The sequence below is a fragment of the Dysidea avara genome, chromosome 9 (genome assembly GCF_963678975.1).
Source record: "Dysidea avara chromosome 9, odDysAvar1.4, whole genome shotgun sequence".
Lineage (NCBI taxonomy): Eukaryota > Metazoa > Porifera > Demospongiae > Dictyoceratida > Dysideidae > Dysidea > Dysidea avara.
In genome coordinates this window covers 26,714,361-26,739,144 of record NC_089280.1, presented here as the reverse complement: position 1 = coordinate 26,739,144, position 24,784 = coordinate 26,714,361, and the positions used below count along the sequence as shown (strand labels likewise).

The 24,784-nt window shown below is 36.5% G+C and overlaps 1 protein-coding gene across 1 annotated transcript in view; it reads right to left on the bottom strand.

The window, feature by feature from the left end:
• The window catches only part of LOC136266290 (transient receptor potential cation channel subfamily A member 1 homolog), a 134,334-nt gene extending 109,573 nt beyond the window's left edge, over positions 1–24,761 (bottom strand). Inside the window, exons 1-6 of the mRNA XM_066061305.1 lie at positions 24,678–24,761; positions 24,558–24,631; positions 15,619–15,737; positions 11,055–11,226; positions 3,116–3,911; positions 1,042–1,252 (exon numbers count right to left, since the gene is read on the bottom strand). Of these exons, the coding sequence (XP_065917377.1) occupies positions 1,042–1,252; positions 3,116–3,911; positions 11,055–11,226; positions 15,619–15,729 (1,290 nt within the window). The 5' untranslated portion in view covers positions 15,730–15,737; positions 24,558–24,631; positions 24,678–24,761. The remainder of the gene's footprint in view (positions 1–1,041; positions 1,253–3,115; positions 3,912–11,054; positions 11,227–15,618; positions 15,738–24,557; positions 24,632–24,677) is intronic.
• Positions 24,762–24,784: the final 23 nt, after the last annotated feature.

Genomic DNA, 24,784 nt, shown 5'->3' with positions numbered 1-24,784 from the left:
AATTTACCTGAATTGTCGTTATTAAAATTTTTACCATTAACCTACCATCACAGCCATTCTTGGCCACCGTCTTGGATTTCACATCTTTTTTCCCCATAGCCTTTTTGAGGGCCGCACTCTTTTTTTACAGCTTGGCTGTTTTGGATTAGATTTCACTTCTTATCGTATTTGTATATACTCTAACACAACAGTCACTCAAATACAACAGTCATGCACGTATGATAGAACATGCAGTTACAAGCTACATTGTTCTGGTAGACATAGCCATTTTAATAAGAAAAATAAGCAAGCACAATATAAAATTAGTATATTCCATTATTGTTCTAAAGGAGACAGGTGCCCCTCAGCAACAGCAAGGTTGACAGCTGGAGGCACACAGGCACGCTTGGATCTAGAACATGATCCCTTGATACACATCACTGAAGAGTGCAGCAAGGAGAACCCCAAACTATAGTGAAGCCTGCCCATAACCACAGAATATGGAGAACTCCACTTATCACTGAACAAATGGGCAAGATGTTTATAAATGATGGTATCTGCCTTTCCCATACCTACAGATGTGGAAAATACAAGTGGACTAATACAAGTTACATTGTAGCTAGCTGTGCCACAACAAAAAACTAAACAAACTAGTATCATTCTCTTGTTTCACTACTTTTTATTGCATAGATCCCTACTTCACTTTTTAAAATTAAAAACACTAGTATATAGACTGAAGTATAGGATTAAATGTCCACTAGTATGTATGCAGGTACAGGCAACCTCCCTTGTTTTACTACTTTTTGGATCCCTAATCCAACTTTATTTTTCCTTCTACTTGTTCTGTACAAGGATAGCTATGTCACAGAATTGCTACATTTGATATTGAATTACACAATCAAAGTTAGACATTAACTTCGAAATAAAGAAAACAATAATAGGCAAGACATTTCCTCACAAAATATTTGTCTAAAGTATGACCAATTGTACAAATTAATCTCGTGTACACCTGTTTAGTAGTATGCAACAACTTAAAGAGACACAGAGAGCCATCTCACAGACCTTGAACAAGTCCACAGCACCACAGTCAGCAGTCAGGTGGACAACATTTTCACCATCCCAGGTAGTAGCTGTTAAATCCGTGCCACTCTCAATTAGTACCTGAGCTGTCTTCAAGCTTCCACAAGCAACTGCAGCTAAAAGTGGTGTAGCTTCATTAAACATCTTTTGTTCTAAAAGTGGTGTCACCATTTTTCGTTCTAAAGCTTTAGATCTATAGAAACAATGATAAGTACTTGGCTAATATATAGTTTTCTTTTATAACTATAATTTATGTTTTATATTTATCCATCCATCCCATATACAACTAACGCATCCTTAAATTTGTTTCTACAATTTTAATGCTGTATCTATATCTTCGATAATAATGTTTAGCTATCACAAACCTTATAGTTGTTATTCACACAGATTACACATTTTTAAGCCTCATCTTATACAATTCTGGGCCATCATTTGAAAACATCATAAACTAAACTATTTACTGCACTTTTCCCATACATTTTAATGGAAATTGCTGCACAATATTTTATGGAAGATATCAGGGGCATAGGAAGATATTTAACTTATGGGTGCCCAGTAGTAAAGTTGAAGACCAAAAAAAAAAAGAAAGAAGAAAAAAAAAGGTCTCGAGCTGATAGCAATGGCTGCACATTCTATTGCTGATAATCAAAATCAATATTTATAACTACATAGTTGACTACACTACTTCTCTGAAAGAACACTGTGACTACTTTATTAGAGTCATTGACTGCTCTATTAGAGTATCTCGATAGTTTCAGCAATATATAGTACAGTGTGCTGACACCCATTAGTTACACCACTGGAAATATTTAAGGGTGCCCAAGCACCCATGGCACCCGTGCTTCCTACACTCCTGGATATGACAGCATTTTGATTGGTAATAGAGACTTTGGTAAATGAACTATTGACATCAGGTAAGTTTAGCATGTGACAGTTACACAACAAAGCCTACATGGATCTATACAATTGTGGCTGCTTATGTATGTCAAGAACTGCAGACTTAAACACTCATTGAGAAGAAAAGTGAGTGTGTATATTCCTAGGTTGATTTAAACCCAAATAACGGCACTTGTAAATCCTGCACAGATGAATATACGTAGCAAATAATGCAAAACTGTCATTATTATAGTTAGGGCTCTAATTCTTTAGATAAGTTATTTTTGTTGTTTTATGCATAGTTGGATAAAACATAAAACTGGGTAGATAGTTAGCATGAGAATCAAGATTACTTTTCGATAGGGAGCCACCTGAGATTTGACATATGGGGAACATTATGCCCACACAAATTTTGCCTCTCCATGGTTTGAAAACTGAAACCTTGGTGTCAACTCAATACTATTTTCCAAAGGACTAAATTGGTTTTGCAGCAAATCTACAGCTAACTGTGTCGCAAAATTACATACAGCTATTTAATATGCCATTATTTTCTCCTGCCATGCATATGCTTATTAAAGTATGTAAAGAAACTGGTTTAGTTACTTATATACCTTACATTTTTTGGAAATTTACCGAGGGGTCTGGAACTTGGGAAATCCCCTATAAAATTTCAAATTTTCAATATTTTTGGCAAGATTTCAAGATTTCGAAGAAAATGAAATCTTAGTATCCAGAATATTTGGTATGACGTGATGTTTAATATCAGAAATTTTATGGAAATTTCATTCATAGATGATATCTCAAATCTCTAAGAAGGCTGTATGAGATTTCAAGAGAGTTGCAGACCCCTCACATTTTACTAAATTAGGCTTGATAGGCACATGAATTACCAAATGTTGCATTCTCAGATTATGGGAGTAAAAGTTATGGAAGTTGAATAGTATGCATGATCACCTGTAATCACTACAGAGGAATTGCATCATAGAATTTTATGTTATGGTATAATCACTGCATATCATAACTACTGTGGCATCCATAGGACTAACAAAAGGTTTACTTGTAAAAAGCTGAGTTACAAGTACTTTCACTTAAAGCAAAAGTTGCTTAAATTTTTTACTGTGTTTAAAATTTCAGTAAAACATGTTTGGAGAATATAGATCTCAATAAAAGTGTTCCTCACCTTTTAACCATATAATTTAGTGCATTGACCTGGTCATATATTGCAGCATCATGAAGAGGAGTACACTTTCCAAAATCTTTTGCAGTCAGGAGGTGAAGAGCTTTTGGTTTATCATGCCCAAAAATCAATTCCATAATTGCCACCTTATCAATTGCAGCAGCCAAGTGAAAAGCGTTGGCACCCACATGATTTCTGTTTGTTAATTTAATGAAGCCAGTGTCCAAGAGAACTTTTACTATCCCTTCATTTCCAGTCTTGACAGCCAACAAAAATGCACATTCATTATTATGGTCTACTTCTTGTAAAAAATATGTTTTGATTCTTTTAAGCTTGTCACTGTCGAGAATGGTTTTCACCACTTCTATGTGTTCCTCGACCACAGCAACATGTAAGGGGTTTTTCCCTTCATCATTTTTCTGTTTAAAGTCAGCTCCACATTCAATCAGTTTTGTAACAATATCTGTGTTTCCACCATCGCAGGCTGCATGTACAGGCATATTACCATGATTGTCTCTCTGGTCAAGCTTAATCCCATCCACATTAAGAAGGTGTGTTGCCATAGACACGATACCTCTACTGCATGCGGCATGTAAAGCAGTAACTCCATGATGATTACTGGCATTGACATCTGTCACATTTTGAAGCAAAACATGGAAAGTAGTTTTAAGTTCTGTGCCACCAGAAGTTGGTATGCCAAAATCAGTATCATCATTTTCAAACTGGATCTTTGGCAGTTTGGATGCAGCCAGCACCAATGGAGGATGTTTAGCTTCATCACTGGTTTGGCAATGTGGATCTGAGTACAAATGAGCATATCATTATAATTAGTTTCACACAATAATATTAAACAGCAATTATAATGGCTTGATCGATAGATTTTATGAAATACAGTGCAAGTTTTATTAGCATATACTGGACATAAAACAAATTGTTTGTGTAAGAAATATGTTCTAGAACTAAATCAGGCCAGTTTCAATAAACGCTAGCTTTGATAAATTTGGCATTGAACACTTGTCTATAGATAAACCAGACCACTCAACTATCATGATTTGGTCATGAGACACACTTGATATCACAACTGCTTGCTAGCTGTTCTCACAATTTCTCATGATTTTCAATAGAAATTCTAAATATACGTTTAATCATGCAAATTTAAATCCCAAAATATCTTGAACTAGGTATCACATGATCATTTGATCAGATAATTCCTTTCTATTAATTTGGCAGTTTTTCATATTTTGACTGTGTCACTTTTCATTTTGACTGCACAGGTGTATTTTCAACAACATGGAGCTGTACACTACATGTGCAGCTATATACACAGCCTTCCCCAGGTTATCCAGAGCTACATCAAGGCCTCAGACCACTGGTATGGGTTGCCACAGGGCTTGGGAAAGCAGCCAGTAAAAATAGACCACTCAAGCCAGGATGATTTTGACAGTGAAATTTGATAGTGCAGTTTTGTGTTCATGGTCACTAATCAAGTCTGTTGTCATAGATGATAAGACCAGTTCCCTACTTTTGTAGAAATTTAGGACATATTTATAATAAGTTAGTGACAGACATCATGAAACATTTACAGTGTACATATGATGTGTTCCATTACTATGAAATGTATAGTGCTCTATTCATTGTCAAAGTTGTTGCACCTAAGTTTGATAATATGGCATAATTCTTAATGCATCTAACATCAAATCTAGTTTTAAAACTAGCTATAGAAGTTGAATTTAAAAAAATGCTAAAATAACTTGATTTTGGTCTCTCTGCCCTGTCTGCCTGCTTGACTACATTCGCAAAGCTAGAGGCCAAACAAAGCTGAAGCACACGTCCACCATTATATGCCACAACAACAAATTAAACTGATGTGTGGGATATGCCTTTTCTGGTTCTGATGATTGCCTTTCCTTTTATCTTCAATTACGTGATCTTCTTCATACAAAAAAAAAACGTACAAAGGAGTTAATTTTAATTCTCCGTATCAATACTTTCATTAGAGAAGCACATTTACGTAGATGACACAAAACTATTGGAAGCACTTATGCTGCTGCAAGAGGAAGCATATACCTGTAGCTGCACTTGCATGGCATGACACCCCCATACATTGGCAAACAATCTACAACTTTAATGATCACTAGTATTTTAAAAACTGTTAATTTGAAAATAAAGTAGGGATTTATGCAATAAAAGTAGTGAAACAAGAGATGAATGATGGTATTGCAGCATAGCTCAGTGGGAAAGTCCCTACTTTGGCATTGAGCAAAATAATTGTTATACAGTAGCTAATGTGCCAAAGTAATTCCTACTGAGCTATGCTGTAATACCATCATTCATCTCTTGTTTCACTACTTTTATTGCATAGATCTCTACTTCATTTTTAAATTAACAATTTTTAAAATACTAGTTTGCTTAGTTGTTGCTGTAGCACAGCTAGCTACAATGTAACTTGTGACTGTTTTAATAGAATATCATACATGACTGTTGTATTAGAGTGACTGTTGTATTAGAGTATATCTTGAGTCAGCCAAGAGGCGTGCAGTTAGCTAGACCAATAAGGGGTGAGGTCATCTTGCTTACTGTTAAGTAAACAGCTAGATTGTTAAGAGGTGTGGTCCCCATACTCTATCGCTATTAGTCCACCTAGATCTTTAATTGATAGGTGCAGTCGCAAACCTATCGCAAACAGATCTCAATCGCGAACAGATCCCAATCGCGAACTTGCAGATATCTACTGTTAATTTCATTTTCGTTTGAACAGTTCCGTCCACGATACAAGTTCCGTGTTATAAGCTCAAACCTTTCTTCAGCTTAGGTTTGCCACTGTACTGTCACAGTGATTTCTTATGAGTGGTTGTGACTAATCCGTAAACTGCTATTGGCTAAAAACTGTCGTGGAATAATTCACGGTGATGACGGAATGTTCAAACGAAAATGAAATCAACAATAGCTAGTATAGCACCGGGACTGAAGCGTTTCTGAATTCCAGCTCTAAAATATTTCTGTGACATCTATATTATGTTGCTGAAAGATGGAAAATTAATTCTTCAATATGGTTTCACTGGATGAAGAAGAAGACACTTGAAGCAGCTTGATTGAAGATAAAAGAAAAGACAAATAAGGTGCAGGGGGCCTACACTCGTTGGAACCCCAAAAGGCACATCCCACTGGTGAGTTTGGTATTGTGGCGTAAAATGGTGGCTGTGCGCTGATTCGTTTGGCCTCTAGCCTTGCGACTGTGGTCAGTAAGGCAGTGAGACTAAAACTTGAGTTTTGGCGATTTTTAAAAATTCTATATCCGGCCACCTGTAAGTGTTTTGTTATATTAAATGCTGTTTTATATGTTACATAGACTAGTACTATTCCGTAAAGGTGATTTTCGTTGCGTAAAATGTCTCTAGGATGATTTTTGAAGGTGGAATTTTGGGTGATAGGTTTGTGACCATGCCCATCAATTAAAGATGTAATAGCGATATGGTTTTGATAGGATGCTATAATATTATAATGCCTCTTAATGATCTACAGGTATCTTCAAATACTCAGCTATAGTTTTGCTGTACAGAACAATCCATGTCAGCCACCCCTATTATTTTATTCCATACAGTAGCTCACTCCATGCAGATAAATAGCGAGATCAAGATATTCTAATTAAGGAGTTACAGTGCCACACATGGGGCCATCCTATAAGTACTGAAGGGTTTCAGCAATAAAAAGTAGTGAAACAAGATAATATTACAAGCTATTACAACTTTATGGGAAACTCCCTACTAATTGGCATTGAACAGATAGTGATATTATCCAGATAATGTAGGGATTTTTTTCCACATAGCTATGTTGTAAAAGCTATTCTAAAACAAAAACAACATTGGGGCTGTAAAAAAAGGTGCTGCAAAGCAAAGTAGGATAAATCAAACAAGTTTATTCATCATGACTGGTAAGAACAAGGACTGATATCAAGTTGCGGCCAAGTGAATGCAGTATTACCATAAATTTGGTGCATAATAGGTAGGCAAAAGCATTGAGTATAATGCCAGCATAATGGGCACAAATTTTGTGCATTGGTTATCAGAGAAGTTGAAACTCTGCATATTGTGTATGATGCACAATGGAAGAGTGTAATAAAACAGTAAAAAAGGTTTACAGCTCCTTGTGAAGGAAAAAGTGGCTAAAGATTGACATATTCTAATAGAACAGTCACTGCATTTTTAAGATACCCTTCAAATGCTGATTATATAGCTGAAATCATACAGTAGTAGAGTGGTTGACTGCTTTATTAGAGTATTTCGATACTAATTTCCTGGACCTTATACTAAACATGCCTGTTGGAAACCTTAGGGTGGTAACAAAGTGACCATCAACATCCTGCCTTACAATAACAATAGCAGTATTATAATCACATATTTACACATGGTTTGAGGTTATGTTATGATTTGTCAGCAGGGGTAATTTATGGTTTACCAAGTGGGTTGGCAAAACTGGTTTAAAGGCTTCTTAGCCAATAATTGGCTTGACCTAGACAATACTGGTTAATGACCGGTTTTCTATACCAGTTCGTAACACTACACCACTGTTAGTTATTTATGTGTAGGAATGGTTTCACAATAATAGCCTTGGATTATGCAACATGTATCTCTCAATCGATTTGTATTGCACTACGTAATTTTAAAAATCTTTAGTAATTGTCATCATCATCATAGTTTTCTTGTAACCTCTGTAAAATAAAAACTAGACGTATTTACACATATTTCACTCTCTACCTTGTGTTACGCCTACCATCACGTTATACCAGTGAACATACCCGTGTTTGTACAGTCAATCTAGCACTGACAATATCTAATTCTGGTTTGCCTCTACATGTATTTTCTCCGTTCAAACCTCAAACCCAGACAATAACTTTTAAAGACACGATATCGACACAAGCCCTAATGTCTTATAAACAAATTGTGAAAGCGTGCAGAACCGTAAGTTACTTAGGGAAAGCATTGTAAGCAGAAATCTTTTAGACTACATTTAGTGCCACGCCCCAAGTGAACATAATTGCCAGGATGTCTCAAACAGGGTGTTAAAGTATGAAGAATGTACAGTCACTGGGAAGGTGTTTTAAGCATAAATCTTCAGTTAAGACTCCATTTAGTGCCATGCATCAAGTAAGCAATTAGAATGATAGTCTTTTGTTTTGGTTGTAGATGTCATGGCAGTTTCACAATTCTACAAAGCAAGGTGGAGCTTGTGTTGTGGTTTTCATTATGCATGTACTTTAGGGCAACGAAGTTTGTCATGGAATGTGGTTCATTGTTTGTGATTTTTGCATACATGAGTTTGGGTCGTTCCACACAACTTGCAAAATATTCACTACAAAATCCATGTAAATTTCTTGCCTTACGGTAAACATATAACAATGCTATTGCAACACATAAAACATCACATCAAGACATTATAGCTAAAAATAGTTTGATGATCTCTTGGATGACCTAAATTGATTTCTTTTAACCCTAATTGGCTGGTAATTTGGCCGCTTTTTTTAATAGCCAGAGTGTAGTGCAAAAAAGGCAGCCAAATTACCAGCCAATTAGAGTCAAAAGAAATCAATTTAGGATACAACAAGAGTGAATGTAGAACACAGCTGAAAGATAAAGGTTTAACGTTACACTTTTATTAGTTGCATATCAACATTCATTCTTGATATCAACTGTTTCAATTGCCAGTTATTTTCATGGGTTCATCTGTTTTACAGACAAGGTGTTCTTACATGGAGTAAAAAAAACTTTGTTAATTATATAGTTAGTTGTATTAAGATTGATTCTTGGCCGCTCCAGCTATCAGCTCTTTAAGTACCAGTTATTTTTACTTCCATGAGGTCTTTCTCTACTGTTTTACAGGTACTTGCAGTTTCTTGGACGTGCCTTTTTTACAGCAAAGGTGTTTTTGGGATGGATTTAAATACAAGAGTAGACCTGACAGGCCCGTAGCCAGGGGGTTTGGGGGGTTCTGAAGAACCGCCGCTATTTCTCATGTCTGCATATTTGACACAGCCTATACAAGAGTCTATGACTTAGGCCTCATAGCGAAAGCAGAAATTTTAGTGCATTTTAAGAAATATTGCGTCCAATCTGATGGTGGTCAAAAACTGGTGGCGTACTATCAGGCAAAACACTTACAGGCATTACATATTTATAATCTTACCATAATAAACATTAAACCCTTTTTGTACATAATTTAGTGTAAGTGACCGATTATCGAACAAAGTTTATACTTTACTTCATAACTATCTCCAGGAAAGTAGTATCAACCTCGACTTTTCACCAAGAGGTAGCACCTTTCTTGTAGAATACCTCACGTAAGTTTGAGTAATAGTATCCGATTAGTGTCCGTGCTATGAGTGGATTTCTGCATTCTGTAAAATATGAATTATCGAACACCGATACCTATTATCATGCTATTATCGAACGTCCATTAATTTGCGTTAATCAATTATCGAACATTTTGCACCTTTTCTACTGTGGTGACTTCAGTGCACCCTACACACTCTTGATTATTATATCAACGTGTTATCTGAAGCACCATGATACTGTAACTGAAGTATAGTTTTGATACAAGCATGCACTTGTGAGTTACAACAGTAAATCGTTTAGTGTAAAATGCGTACGGTGAAAAATCAGCACATTACGACCAATAACACAGTCTTATTATCCTTGTTTACAACAACCCCTTCTGTACAGTCTTCGTGGATACATCTTTTACTCAGGTAAATCACAAACAGTCAGCCCAATTCTGCCGCCAAAGTCACGCTCGAGTTGTACTTCTTTCACGGCGATTCCTGTGTTCTTTTTCTTCATTTCTTCATCAGTGGTGATGAGTATCAAGACTGCTGTGATGTCCACACATAAACTCTAAAGGATGGAAAGCTCATTAAGAATAGGCTACACTATTGGAATTCTCCATATAAACACCTTACGAGTATGCGGAATAAAATTGTAAACTTCCGAATACGTTACGTTATTTTTATGTTCGATAATAGGTACCGTTCGATAATAGGTCACTTACGCTACATATGTTTGGTTAAATACTGTGGCTACTATTCAAGGCGGTCACTAATCGAGGGTGGCGCTTATAGCATTAGAAAGCTCTTAGGTGTGGTTTCTATTCACAAATTAAAGCTGTTGTTATAGGAAGAGCTTGCATTGACTTACTTTGGATTCAATAGCTCTAGTACAATTATACTGTATTTCAGCACGATGTGCACTAAAAGGTAACAGCAGATGAAAGGTGTGATCTCCAGACACACAATGTAGAATGACTAGTGCTCAGTGTTTTTCCTTACTGGAACTATTACTGATTCAGAATAACGCTGCAGGATAATCTACTTGACCTTTCTAATGCAAGGACAAGCAGACAACAATCAAGGACGACGTATTCAAATAAAAACCATGACATATATTTAAGGGTGGCATTTATGCTCTATCTTTAAGGGAACAGTGCAGCCAGAGGAGGAAGGAACTACTTAACTGCCACTAAAATGAATTTTGGAAAATGATCATTTTCTGGGATAACATAAAATGTGTGGATGATGAAAAGTGTGCATTGCATCATCGCTTGTTTAGAGAATGCATACCTAGCTGGTTAATGTTAAACTAATGTTACACATTACTTGACTTAGACAACCAAGTGCTTTTATGAATAATACATCACCTTAATGCTGAGACACAAAGCACAATCCAAATAGCTAACAACCGCCTATCACCCCCACTGTTTGCTAGCTTTGTACTGAGGTTCACATAAAATTTCCTATATGCAATTAACCAAACAGTTATAACTAGTGCTTATACAGCGCTTCCGATTCCCTCTACAGTGCAGCCAATATTCAGATGTGACAACTATTAAAAGTGCAGCATTTAACCGAGTAATATGGTATACGTATTATCAAATGTACACTGTATGTACAAACCTGCATTTGCATCAATTAGTTTTTTCAGTATTTCTACATTGTTTGTGAAGACAGCAACATGCAGAGGATTGTAGTGGTAGTAAGCATGATTGATTGTGTCTTGGTCTTCTGGATTAGCTTTGAAATATGACATCCAATCATCAAATGATTCAGTATCATCATCATATACAACCTATATACACATATAAATCTGCATTACTGCTACAATTATGGGGCAGAGGCTAATGTAGAATAATAGTTAATCATGATCATTATACTGTTACAGTATACTATTTAAGATTATGATAAAGTGTATTACGAAGATCTCATATGCAGAGATATGCAGCTAGAACTAATTAGACTTTCAGTGATGCCATACACACAACATGCATTCATAACATCCAGCTCAAGTAGGCTGTTATATATAATGACAATTGGTTGACTATATTATAGATAGACAGACACCAATACCAAGAGAACAAAGTGATAGTAACCCAGAAGGGTCAAGACTGTAATGTCCTGACTGCAGTAAGGGTGCTACTAAGGACCTGAGGGTTAATTACTTAGTTCCCATTTGCCATAGTGTCTAATTTGCTGATCCAGTGATTATTGTGGAGAACACAGAGAAGACAAGTACCGCAGTAGGTATACTAGCGTAAGTGATGAAAATGATGTGTTTACATCTCAACTGATTCCCAAGCCAAAGAGATTAGAAAAGTTAGTCCTGATTTTGAGAAATTCCATAATATGTCATCACACCTGGCTGTATCAGACTATTTATACTGATGTTTCAATTTTAAAGATTTTCTGTTCTTCTATCCCACTAAAGCCATACATCAATAGCAAAGTAAAATAACTTGTAGTAAATGGTACTGGGAATAGAAGTTAAACCCCAGTGGTAGATTGGTGTATTATAACAAGTATGATATCACTGTAATTAACACCTCTATTCCAGTAATTGTCACGTTGTTTGTGATTCATGTACTTCAAAGTGTGCCAGTTAAACCACACCCACACTCATAGAATATTTTAGTAATCAAAACCTCAGCATCCGGTTGATAACAATGATATCCTACTCATGTTGGGGTTCAACTATAACTTTTATATAGCTGGTTGCTACGGTAGAGTATTATGTGAATGCATTATTAGAGTAGTACTATAACTGTATGACTGTAGTCTTCAGCAGTTCTATCAGAATTCCTGACTGGTCTATGTTACTTAACAGACTTGTGCAAGCTGCATTATCTTTAAAATTAATTCATAATTGTTTCAAAATTTCCTAATCCCCCCACATACTGTACTGATTATTCCCAAATTATGCCTACACAATCTCCACATCCTAAGTTTGTACTAGTGCTTTAAAGTATGCATTTTGTATTCTAATATGCTATCAAGATTCAAATTTAATATTAAGCATGTTTAACTACACAAAATTAATGAGGTATGGCATACATAGTAAAGTGCCGAAAAACTGAGCAGGGGAGTCTGATGACATGCTACCACAAGATTTTTAAAAAAAATAGCTGTCATGAAATTAAAACAGGACAGAATAAATATAAATTGTTGACAACTGGCAGGGGTATAGGTAAGATTTATTGTGGGGGTCACCAACAGCAAAAGTAAGTTCCGAGCTGCAGGGGAATAAGGGCACAGCTCTCAGCCCCCAACAGACCTTGAATATTGTAATGGTCCTAACTTGAACTCAACAGACTGCATGTTTGAATTAGTACTAGAGGTGTACCGATATACTGATACATATCGTATCGGTGGCCGATATAGACATTTCTACTATATCGGTGGGAGCCGATATTGCTGCTAAAAACCGATACGATACACCGATATACAACTGAACTATCTTGAGGACACTGTCCAATGATCAAGCCATATTATAAACCCTACTATTTAGCTAACAAGGGCGGGAAACAGTAGTTATCTTCCTTGTCTAAAAGCAGTACGTTACGCGAAGCCATCTAAGTACGTGGATAATTACTGTTTTGTTGTCACAAAGCTTACCAATCATACAACAAACACTCATAGTGATGAGCCTGGGGAAACAGCAAAAAGATGAACCAAGAGCACAGCATAAAACAACCAGCCATCTCTACAAGCCATTAAAATGTGGAGTAATCCGGACTGATCTTGGCAGGGGCATGTATTAAAATATTTGTGGGTGCCTTATAGTCTAAGCTGTCAATAGAGGCCACACCACCATGGGTAACCAAGCATAGCCAATAATCTTAAGACTGTCTTCAGTAGTTTCTTCAGTAGCTAAAATAAAGTTAAACATGGCATTTGTGGTTCTTCAAACATAACTAGCTACACTTAGTTATATCGGTATATCGTATCGGTATCGTATTGGTTTGAAAATGATTAATCCATATCGTATCGGTATCGGATTGGTTTAGTTTTCTTATATCGGTACACCTCTAATTAGTACATTAATTAATGTGATAGTTACTCTTATTTTTAACACCAATGTAACTTACAGCTAGCTAATAAATTGGACTGTACATACAAACGAACTTTTACCTATTATGCTTTTGAGCAGTGCTCAAAAATTAAAGCCTATTATGCTCAAAATTATGCTTTCAAACTCATGATTATGCTGGAGAACTGGCCATTTTGTTAGAGCACATTAGAGCTTTGTAACTGCTGTATTAGAAGTGACTGCTCTATTAGAGTGTATCGATCAATCGTTTTTTTCTACAAAGTGTGGAAAACCAATCAAGAAATTGTTAATTAAGTGTTTTTGAATGTGAAAATATGTGTTGGTGGTGATCATTGCTTTCTTTTAGGTGGACGCATTACACATATTATTTAAATTTTCAAATATCGTCCCTACTATACTGGCATCATGCTTGCCACCTATTATGCTTAAATTATGCCAGCATAATTGTTTGAGGCCTAAGGAAGCAAGCTACATATAGTAGCAGTAGCAAGTAAAAGAACAGTATAACAGTACAGTATAGCAGTAAGCAAACAGTACCAGCAGCCAGCAACAGTCACTAAAAAAGCCATGTAATGTATAGCAACTCACGATGCACTGCATTGCTAAGACTTTAGACTAATCACTGTAGCCTAAACTATGTTCTATCTCTGCTCCATATTTTATAATACTTCCATTCCATAATTTCTGTGCCATTAAATATATCCCTGCAGCAGCTTGGGAGGTTCATGGATACTCATACTGTTTCTGTTTCACTTGATACTCAATAGTGGACCTGTACTTCTTGCAAAGATCCATTAAAAGGTTGTTTTGAGTTGAAGGATGCTTTTAAGACAGTTATATATTGTAGGTGTGCATTCTATTAGGAATTTTGCAAAAAAAAAAAACAAAAAAAAATTGTGCTACTTCCAAAAACCAGGTGTTGTGTGGTCAGCTTGAATTAACAGCTGGAATTAATTAACAAAATGTAGTAATATTTTTAGTAAATTTTGTTTTGCTGCAATGCTACATACAGAATTATCAATAATTGAGTTGTTGTAATTTGTATTTCTTAGTTCATGGAATAGTTTGTAATTGTGTAATTACGTTGCTATGCACTGCTAAGGAAGCATACCTCGAACAAACTTCTTTAAACCATTAATAATGCACATAAGTATTGTTTGTATCTGCTTTATAGTTTATCTACAGCATTTGTGCATGCAAATTTTCCAGGCAAAGCCTCAAAGCTGGTTTTAATTTAATTTTTGTTTGTGTAAGTACCGGTCATGCCCCCCTTCAACTCGATTTCAACTTGAAGGAATTCACTATACCTGGTAGCCTAGGAGGCCAGCTACGCTGTTTTTCGGCTGATTGATGTCTATACAACCTATTAGAAAAGGCTTTCACCAACATCCTCATAAACTCGCTTCACCTGTATTTCAAATCAGTACATATTAGCCTCCTAAAACCAAAGCTTACCTGCCTGGAAGCTTAATACAGACGCTATGGATTTGATTTCTCACGTACAGGCTGCTTTTAGCTAACAAAGATGCATACACACACATACATACATACATATGCACTTAATAAGTGATTGTAACGGGATTCTGCTAGGAGAGTATTACTCGTGCCCACCATGTTTTTCTAGTGATTTAATTACTAGTGTTCAGTCAAATAGCTTACAGGAAACACCAGTCCTGAAAAGTCAGGTGCAGCTATCATTTATACAGGCGGTGGTATCTGCTAGACATGTGCCTGGCGAAGTATCGAGTGTACTGTGACGCTTCTGGCTTGTTCTATTGGTATTTTGCTACCATTTCACATAGTATGAGCTTGCAGGAGCGATTTCAACTATATTCGCTTAACAGGAAGTGTTTAGCACAAGTATTTCATATGTGCTTAACAAGCAATATGTGCTTAATAACCGTATGCGCCTAATAACCAGAGTTTACAGTATTAAGCTTGAAAAATATAGACGGTTCCATGTCATAGTATCCATTCAATATTTTATAAACTTCAATCAAATCACCCCTTTGACATCTACAGTAGAGTGATCCCCATTGTTCAAGAACTTTATATGGTTAATTTTCCTAGAACTTAATAAAATTCCTAATAAATTTTTCCTTGCATTTGTACTTTACTGCAAGACTATGGACTAACCTCAGAAAGATGTCTTTCTGGCTTTATTACTCTTGTAAGTGATTCAGTATCAACATGACCATTGTTGAGGTTATCTAGTTGTATGCCATCTTCCTTATTTTCCATAGACATGTTGTTATCTGAAATTTGAGGAACAATTATTCAATAAGATACACAGATATCATACAGTACGATAGTACCATGTAGTAGGGACAATGAAGGAGTGGGTGTGGCCTATGATAATATATCCCAAAACCTGCTGCTTCTCACAATGACATGAAGGTATATTGGTTGGGTAAAATCAAGCCCAAAAGTGCTTTTAGATCAACCTTAAAACGTTTTCATCAAGCTGCTACAGAGTTTTAAAAAAGAAATTATTTGAGGCAGAATTTTCTACTGCCTCACTGATGTGCATAGCAGAAAACTGGCTACAGCTAGGGTCAAGTATCGATTAATGGACACTACAATGTTCGGACAGCTGCCACTCACTTCCTAGAAATCCTGCAGCTTAGGTTTATTGTACCAAAAGGTAGGCTAGGCTATAAGCAGTAAGTATCACTCCAATAATCAGTTATGCATGATTAATAGCTTGAGAGTTACAGCCAATAGTAGCTATGCCTTTTCCACCAAATTCTACGTTTGGACAAAACTATCAGTTTTTGCACTTTATTTTTGCAACCATGAAAAAGATGGAGATACTCTAATAGAGCAGTCATCGTAATATACTCTAATAGAGCATTCAGTACAGATTATAACCATGCACTGTTCTCATTGCACTGCTTGGTCTATATCATGTTAAAATGTCTTTAAATTACTTTTCAAAAGTCCCAGTGAGTCAACTGCATGGCATTGCATTGAGCTACTGAATTAATCATATCATGCATTAGCAGTTACAATCAAAAAATAGTTTCCACATGTCATTTTAAAGCATATATTTTCAAACATTTTCTTGAGGGAGCATGCCCCCATACTCCCTATATAGCTTGACGTGCAGATGAGCATCACATGAAAGAGATAATCTCTGATTAAAATATCACATCAGATCAATAAAAGTATAGTGTGCATGACTAGCTATGACCTCCATTGCAGTCTATGGATGGCTTGACCACTCAAAATATCTCTGGAGTAAGTCAGGTTTTTGTGTTGAGTTAGTCTAATAATTGAAGCATGGTATACTGTAACATTAACTAAGCTGGAGCATTCAGTACTTTTGACATGTAGAAAAAACACTCTGAAATAGTTTTTTTCCATCCAACCAGCAGTGGCATAACTAGATTTGCACCAACATCAGGGCCCAGTGCAATACGTTGAAGTTGCATTCACAAGTAACGCTATTAAAGTAGTTGCATTATCGAAACGATAATTATTTCTAGAGGCGCTTATTCCGATAACCTGTCGGTTTGAAGCGATTTCACAATAATGAAAGGTAATATAGCAGTTTCACTACCAAAAATGTGTGCTGTTGTCAAGGTTTCGATCAATTATTTGGTGAAGTTGTCTTTTCTACTACTCTATTGCTAATTCCGTGGGCGTGACTTGATTACTGACACCCGGGCCCGGGTCCGGGTAGGCCCGGGTTTAGTTACGCCACTGCCAACCAGAGAGTCATCTGCAAATGCTGTACCACCCAAACTTGAAAGTGTTTGTGAATCAGTTGAGTCAGAAGCAGACCCTCTCAATTATGCCTATTTATAAACTTTGCCTCGGTAAAAATTTTTTCCTGGCTACGCCACTGTTAGGCAGTCATCTGGTACCCCAGGCTGTCTTGAAATTGCAATTGCTTCAAGCTGTACATTGAGAAAATAACTTTTGGGTTTGTTGTATCTTGGTGAACTTCAAATGCTTTGTGGCAAGTAAATATGCTTCACCTACTGCATACTTGTCGATACAGTGTTGTATAGCTATCCATATAAAGTGTTATTTCAACTAAGTAGAAAAATAGGAAATGAACAACTTGTAAGGGTAAACAACTGCAGAAAGGTGCCACAATGATGCAATAACAGTGGTGTAGCCAAGGGTGGGCCTGGGTGGGCACATGCCAAACCAAATTTCACAAGGACAGCAGCACCCACTTGCTGCTGCTCTATGCCGTAATCCACAAGAGACAAATAATGCATACCTTGGTAGCGCGACATTTTTGTTGTAAATCAGCAGTTAGCATTGAGAAACATTTAATAAGTACATCACATGATCCAGGCAGTTTCAGTACTTTCTATTTAATGCACACCACCATGTGACCAACTTTCTAGGCGGGGTAAGAGGAACACAGGGGGGTAGGTCATGACACATTGAAGCCCACATGCACTACAAAGCACTAGTAAAAGTATTTTTATTAAACACAGTGATACGTCCTGTTGGAAGTACCAGATACTACATGAGCAATCCTGCTACAATTGATTATAATCACTGTTACTGTTGGTGTGAAAACCATGATCACCATGTATTGACATCACTAAAAGTCCAATTTCACCATAATGGCAGTGTTTTTTCAATCGAGAATCACACCAGTGCAACCAACAAAAGAAGTAGAACTAAAATATGTATCATGCCTTGTTCGCACCCTTCCTCTACTTTTTGTACAGATGCTATTGGCTCACTTGAAATATTTCCAGTGTTTGCACAGTAATAATTATGAGTTCACATGGGCTTGTCCTAGGAACACGAAAAGGAGGGGATCAAGTACTGAGTTGTGAGTAATAGCACAGTTTCTTTTGTTGGTGGGGTTGAAGTGAAAAGTGATAGATCACCTGGCGTTCAACATTGGTTGAAGATAAGAAAAATTAGTAGCTGAATTAATAAGCTGTGAAATTATCTCAAGAGTCAGGCTGCAGTATAAAGAGTTGTGTACAAATACAGATGAGTTAAAAGAAAGCAAGACAAGAAGGTAAAATAAGTCAGTTTTCATTTCTAGCTTCTATATTTTCATGCAGTAGCATCAGACCAGTGAAATAAGCTGCAGCATAGTATATTATTAGCTAGCTAGTATATTATTAGCTAGCTAGACACATTTATGCACTTTTGAAACAGATTTTAACAAGTTGATGTTGTGCTACTTCTAAAAACCAGGCGCCATGCAGCTAGCTAACTCATCTGGAATAACTATAGACAGTATATACTACTATGAATTAACCAACTATGTATTACTACTTTACCATATGGTAGTTTGGGTTGTGCAATAATATAATTAGCTATTTCTCGTAATTCATGAAATATTCGTAATTCATTCAATTACGTTGCTATGCACTGCTAAGGAAGCGTTTGTTAAATAAACCGCTTTTACCAACATATTACACACAAAACTATCTTCTAAACTGTTTTATAGTGTGACTAACGTGTTTTTTCCCACAAATTCTCTCAACAAAGCCTCAAAGCTGCTCTTCATTTTCGTTCGCGTACGTAAGGGATACGCCCCCTTTCAACTCGAAGCGATAGGCTATTCCTGGCAGTGTACGAGGCCTGCACCGTTGTTTTTCAGTTGCTAAATGCCTGAAAACCTCAAGGGGAAGGTAGTCTGAGGAAAGTCACCACACCCGTATTTCAGTCCGCCGAAAAGAAACCACCTCAGAGCAAATTTCACCTGTGCAGAAGTTTAATACAGACTTCATTTCACTTTTACTTCTTACGTAAAAGCTGCTTTCACCGTTATTAAACGATTTTGCTCACGTGGGTGCGTACGGACAAACATAGGTAGATAGGTAGATAGGTACATAGGTACATAGGTAGATAGATAGGTACACACACACACTTTTACGGAAACAATTACAGTAAACCAGGCGCACGCCCACAGCCGGCCTTCGGCCGGCTGTGGGCGTGCGCCTGGTTTAAAAACTAAATGTATGTTGAGTCCACTAAAGAAGCATGGACTCTCATTTTGTGCTACTTAATTGCATGAGGCAAAACATGTAGGTAAGTGTACCCACCCATCCCTGAAGGTCTGGCTACCCCATTGTGCAATAGTACCAATAATTTTCTGATGGTTTCATTACCAACTCATTATAGTATACACTACTTCACAGTCTGCTTAACAATGACATAATTGAAACCACAACTCTACCGCTGAAAATTGCCAGCGCAAGCAAAGTAACTACCCACTTTAAAGTAAGAGTACCTTCTGTCTGACAGTATGTTTTTTGCAGTTTCGCAGTCTTATACATACATACACTACAAACCTTGAAAAGACTCTAATATGACACAAAACTCAATTAGAAGTAATGCGCATGCCAAAACTAAGATTTTGTAACTGTAATATTTACACAGGGAATCCACTCAATAATACTGATTTTCAGTGGAGCACTGCACATACAATGTCATACAAATATACACAAAATATTAACCAGAATCATGCAGATAAATAAACATATCTTTCAAGAGTAGAAGTGTGTTTTAAAGTTTATATTCAGGATATTTCTGTTGGCACGCTTTGTTTTTGGCTCCTAGGTGGAAAATGAGGTTATGAAGTACTACTGGTGTTCTATCACAAACACCATCCTGAAAATTGAAAGGTGTTTCTTTCTCTACCTTATATGGGTGCCCAAAAAGACACACAAGTGCCACCTTATAAAATAGAGAAAAAAACTTGTGTGCATCTCCTTCATTTAGGAGCCAAAAATGTAGCGTGCCCATGGAAATATCCTGAGTATCAACTTTAAAGCACACTTTTATTCTTGAAATATGTTTATTTACCTGCTTCTATGCTTTAGCACAGGTGAATTTGTTGTAAAAGCATAAAGTTTACTGGTGGGCATGTCTAAATTAAAATGGAGGGAATCCAAAAATACCGCTATAAATTGTGAGGTTCATATGCTAAAGATAACTAAACCATTTTTGGCCATTGATTGCTAATGAATGAAGGTATATTGTGTACAAATTTGAAATAAATTGGACATTGTTTACTGGTTGTAAAAACAAAGTTTGGAAACTAATAGTTTTGCCAGAACATAGGAAAAAGCATACTATTGACTGCAACTCTCAAGCTATGTCATGCATAGCTGATTATTGGATGCTTGGCATAGCCTACCTTTACCTAAGCTGCAGGATTTCCAGGAAGTGAGTGGCAGCTGTTCAAACATCATAGTGTCATTTAATTGATATTTGACTCTACTCTACAGCCCTAATTCTTTCACAGAAATGTTTTGAATTCGCTTAAGAACAAACCTTTGGCTTACTGATAAACATACAATGTTGTACTATTGCCTTACCTTTTATCCTTCTTTACCATAGCAGTTCTCCATGGATAGCAGGGCTTTCATCCACAGGCATACACGTTACACAATATTATGCAATATAGCTATCTACGTATCTAACATATTTAACCAATAACTCTCAAAATTGTGATAACAAATTGAAATGCTTTTGGCACTATGTTAAATATAAACATCAACACAAAACTGGTATCAATGCCCTGAAGAACCAAACAGGTGATATAGTTACTGACTCAGAAAGCTGAGATTCTAAACAACCAGTATTTACTATTGAGCTGTATTCCATACTTTCCTTATCCATCTATCCCAGATATTGACATTATATTAAATGGTGTGAGAAACACCCTTTCCAATCATGATATAAATAAATCCCCAGGTCCAGACAATGTACTAGCTTCTGAAGTAGCCCATCTATTGACATATTTATTCAAACAATCATTAAGAAATAGCACAGTGCCCTTTTCATGGAAAGTAAACAAGCCTATGTTACCCCAATCTACAACAAAGGTGATAAGACTGACCCTAGAAATTATCATTCAGTACCTCTAACATCATTAGTTTGTAAAACTTTAGAACCATAGGCATAGCAACCCGGGGGGCAAGGAGCCCCCTTTGCAATTTTCTGACTGTAAATTGCAAAAAGATTGAGAACTCTAATAGGGCAGTCAATCACTCAAATAAAGCAGTCACAGTATTCAGAGAAGTAGTGTAGCAAATTGCATATGAAGTTATAAATAAGGATTTTTATGTCGTTTATCAGTGATACAATGTATATTTGGTGGAGGGCAGCCATTCTTAGCAGGTGTTGGCTTTTTTAATACTGTGCCCTACCAAACCAAGAGTCTAGAGCCCCCTACCTAAAAATATCTATGAGGACACATCTTAGTTAGCCAGATAATGAAACACTTCGAGTGAAATGAGATATTAACTGATGTATACAGTAGAATGAAATGCTTGTGCAAACCACAACTCTTCCTCACTATAGGTGGTCTGGCCAGAGCAGTTGACAACAAACTTCAAGTTGATGTGGCTATCTTAGACTTTGCTAAGGCATTTGACAAATTAGCCCATGCTAGATTAGCACATAAAACTGAATTATTATGGTATAAAAGGAGATCCACTACAACGGCTTCAACCCTTTCATGTGAACTGTACACAAAAGTGGTCATTGATGCTATTCAGTCATCACCTTGTCGCGTAACATCGGGTGTACCTCAAGGGTCTTTAACTTATCATCTTTAACTGAAAGGCATACTTTTCATACAGCTTTACAGGTTTTTAAGATTCTCAACAAGATTTCTTCTTCTTATTTACATGGAATTTTTTTTCGTATGCTGTGGATGCTACTGGTCGTTCTGGTAGAAATTTACACAGATTATTTGTTCCCAACTAATAATGCCTTTGAGGGGCAGATCTGGACTGCTAAAAGAGGTGGTTCCACTCTTAATGGTGGACTGTTTTACTGTTAAATCAAGGCCTGATAAAAATTAATTTCATATCCATGATGCTTATTGTTTTAACTTTGTGCTAGATATACAGAGTGACGTAGTTGCTAACATGCAATCTGTATCATGTTCACTTTGTGTCTTTAATTAATCTGGAATGTGACCTTCACGAAAATCACATCTATAATAATTTATTATGTACTGAAATACAGTTACATATCTTGCTTTGAAGCAGAATGTATTCTGACAATTAGTGCGTGACGAAAGAGGGCAGACTTTTCATGCTATAATTATAGAAATCAAATTATGCACCATAATATTGCCTGCTCACTATATACTTGTGATACTTCTAAATAAAAGATGTCTTATCATGAACCACTACTGTGGTTCATATTAGAGATCATAAAGAATTGGGTTTTCTGGTCAAAAAATACCACCCCAAAACTAGCCTCACAATACCTTCATGGCATCTTGGCAATATTGGTGAAGTATAATCAAGCCCAAAAGTGTCTCCAAAAACGCTTCCAATAAGTTGATACGGAATTTTAAAATTTTGTATATAGCAGAATTTTCTACTGACTGACTAACTGCCTGCCTGATACCTTCAGACAAGTGTAACTCGATAACTGGTAAGGGTATGGGCTTGATTTTTTCACTGTTAGATGTCGCTTCAACCTGACTGGTGTCTTGTGGCATACTGCAGTATCTATAGTGCACGCATATGCCATGGACTTACCTTTGTCTCCCATGATCTCCCATCACCTTTCACTGGCGTCGATTTGCAGTAGCATGTGTGGTTTCTTCTCTGCTGACTATCGTGTTATTACGAAAATCGTCCGTGTTTTCTATAGGATATTTCTCGTATTGTTGTTCGGCTGTAGAGCTGTGTAACGGGCTGAGCATGGCTGAAAACAAAGCACAATGGCACTTGCTTTTTGTAATAATTGATTGCTGGGGCACGTGCTTAGACGTATCATATGTGAGGCACCTTCTTCATTTGCAGTATACGTATGTGTAACTGGAATGAAATTTTTCGTATTGTCTTCATCTGTATAGAGCTGTGTAACGGGCTGAACATGTGTGTTACTGTTATTACTGTGCAGTTATAATGCATATGAACCGCTCAATTATATAGTCATACATCATTATGTTTGTATTGCACCACAGGTGAAACTGTTGCAAATCATTTCTTTTAAGCCATGAAACACCCTTGGGTGTTTGTTTATTCACACTGTTGAAGGGTGTGTAAATGAAACACCCTCTGAGGGTCTTGGTTGTAACATCACTTATAACCCACAGGGGTGTTCATGGAAGAACCCATTTTTAACATAACTACAGTAGACTGCATTTTCATCTTGTATACAGAATCATTACAATTCTTCCACAAGGTTCCTATTGTACTTATTCTTGAAGGGCAGTTTACAGTACAGTGTTAAAAACTAAGGTGTTCTGATACACCTCAGTGTTGGTGTTCTATATACACCTACACAGTGTTTTAGCACACTGATAGAATACATTGTACTATTAGTTAACACACCAATGTAAAAACTTTATCAAACCAACAATCAAAGTAGACACAGCTTGTTATAGACTGAAGTATAGGGTCCACTAGCATATCTGCAGGTATAGGCAACCTCTCTTGTTTCATTACTTTTTAGCTATTGCCCCGTTTCACTATACTTTTTTGATCCCTAATCCAACTTTAAAATTCCAAATTTTCTTCTACTTTATTGTTTACTTTTTTGTAACATAATTAGAACCCTCGCATAGCGCAAAGGAAGAAGGGCACCTGACATACAGATATGTCCAAGCGCTCACCCCAACGATCAATTATTACAAAAGGCGAATTGCCATTACACTTTGTTTTCAGCTGAATAACATACTTACTTGAACTGTTCTTACTCTATGCAGTATAATAATTATTACCTAAAAACAATCCATTCTAGATTAAGACTCAAAGTAAACACATTTTGGTATTTTTGCATGACCAAACTAACACAATCAAAAATAAACATAGTGACTATTATAAGAAATCTTGTGGTTGTTTATTTTATTAAAGTACACAAAACAAATGATGCATAGGGAAAAATTATTGCAGGATCTATTCTAGCAATTTTTATAGTATGGAACTGTTGTATATCATTATACACTGTACTGTATATAAATACTGACAAGTACATACAAAATGGATTTTCAACTAGAGTAGGGACCATAGCACATCGATAAAAAGTACTGAAACAAGCTAGCATGATATTATATCACAGTAAAACAATCGCAATATCGCAATTACAGTTCTGAAATGTGAATGACGTACCCGCTTTAGTGCAAACTTAGGCTGAACCGTTCGTAGCTACTCTCCAGCAATTTGTCTGGTATCGGCAGGCTTCCCTGCAAAATAGACTCGTGATGTTACTCTAGCTATGAGGGCACAAACCTCTATTTTCTGATATTTGAAGTTTTGAACCAAAGCCGGGCAGTTACAAGTAAGTACGTATATAGATAGTATATTCAACGTACCCGGCGTAGCTCGACCCGTAGAAT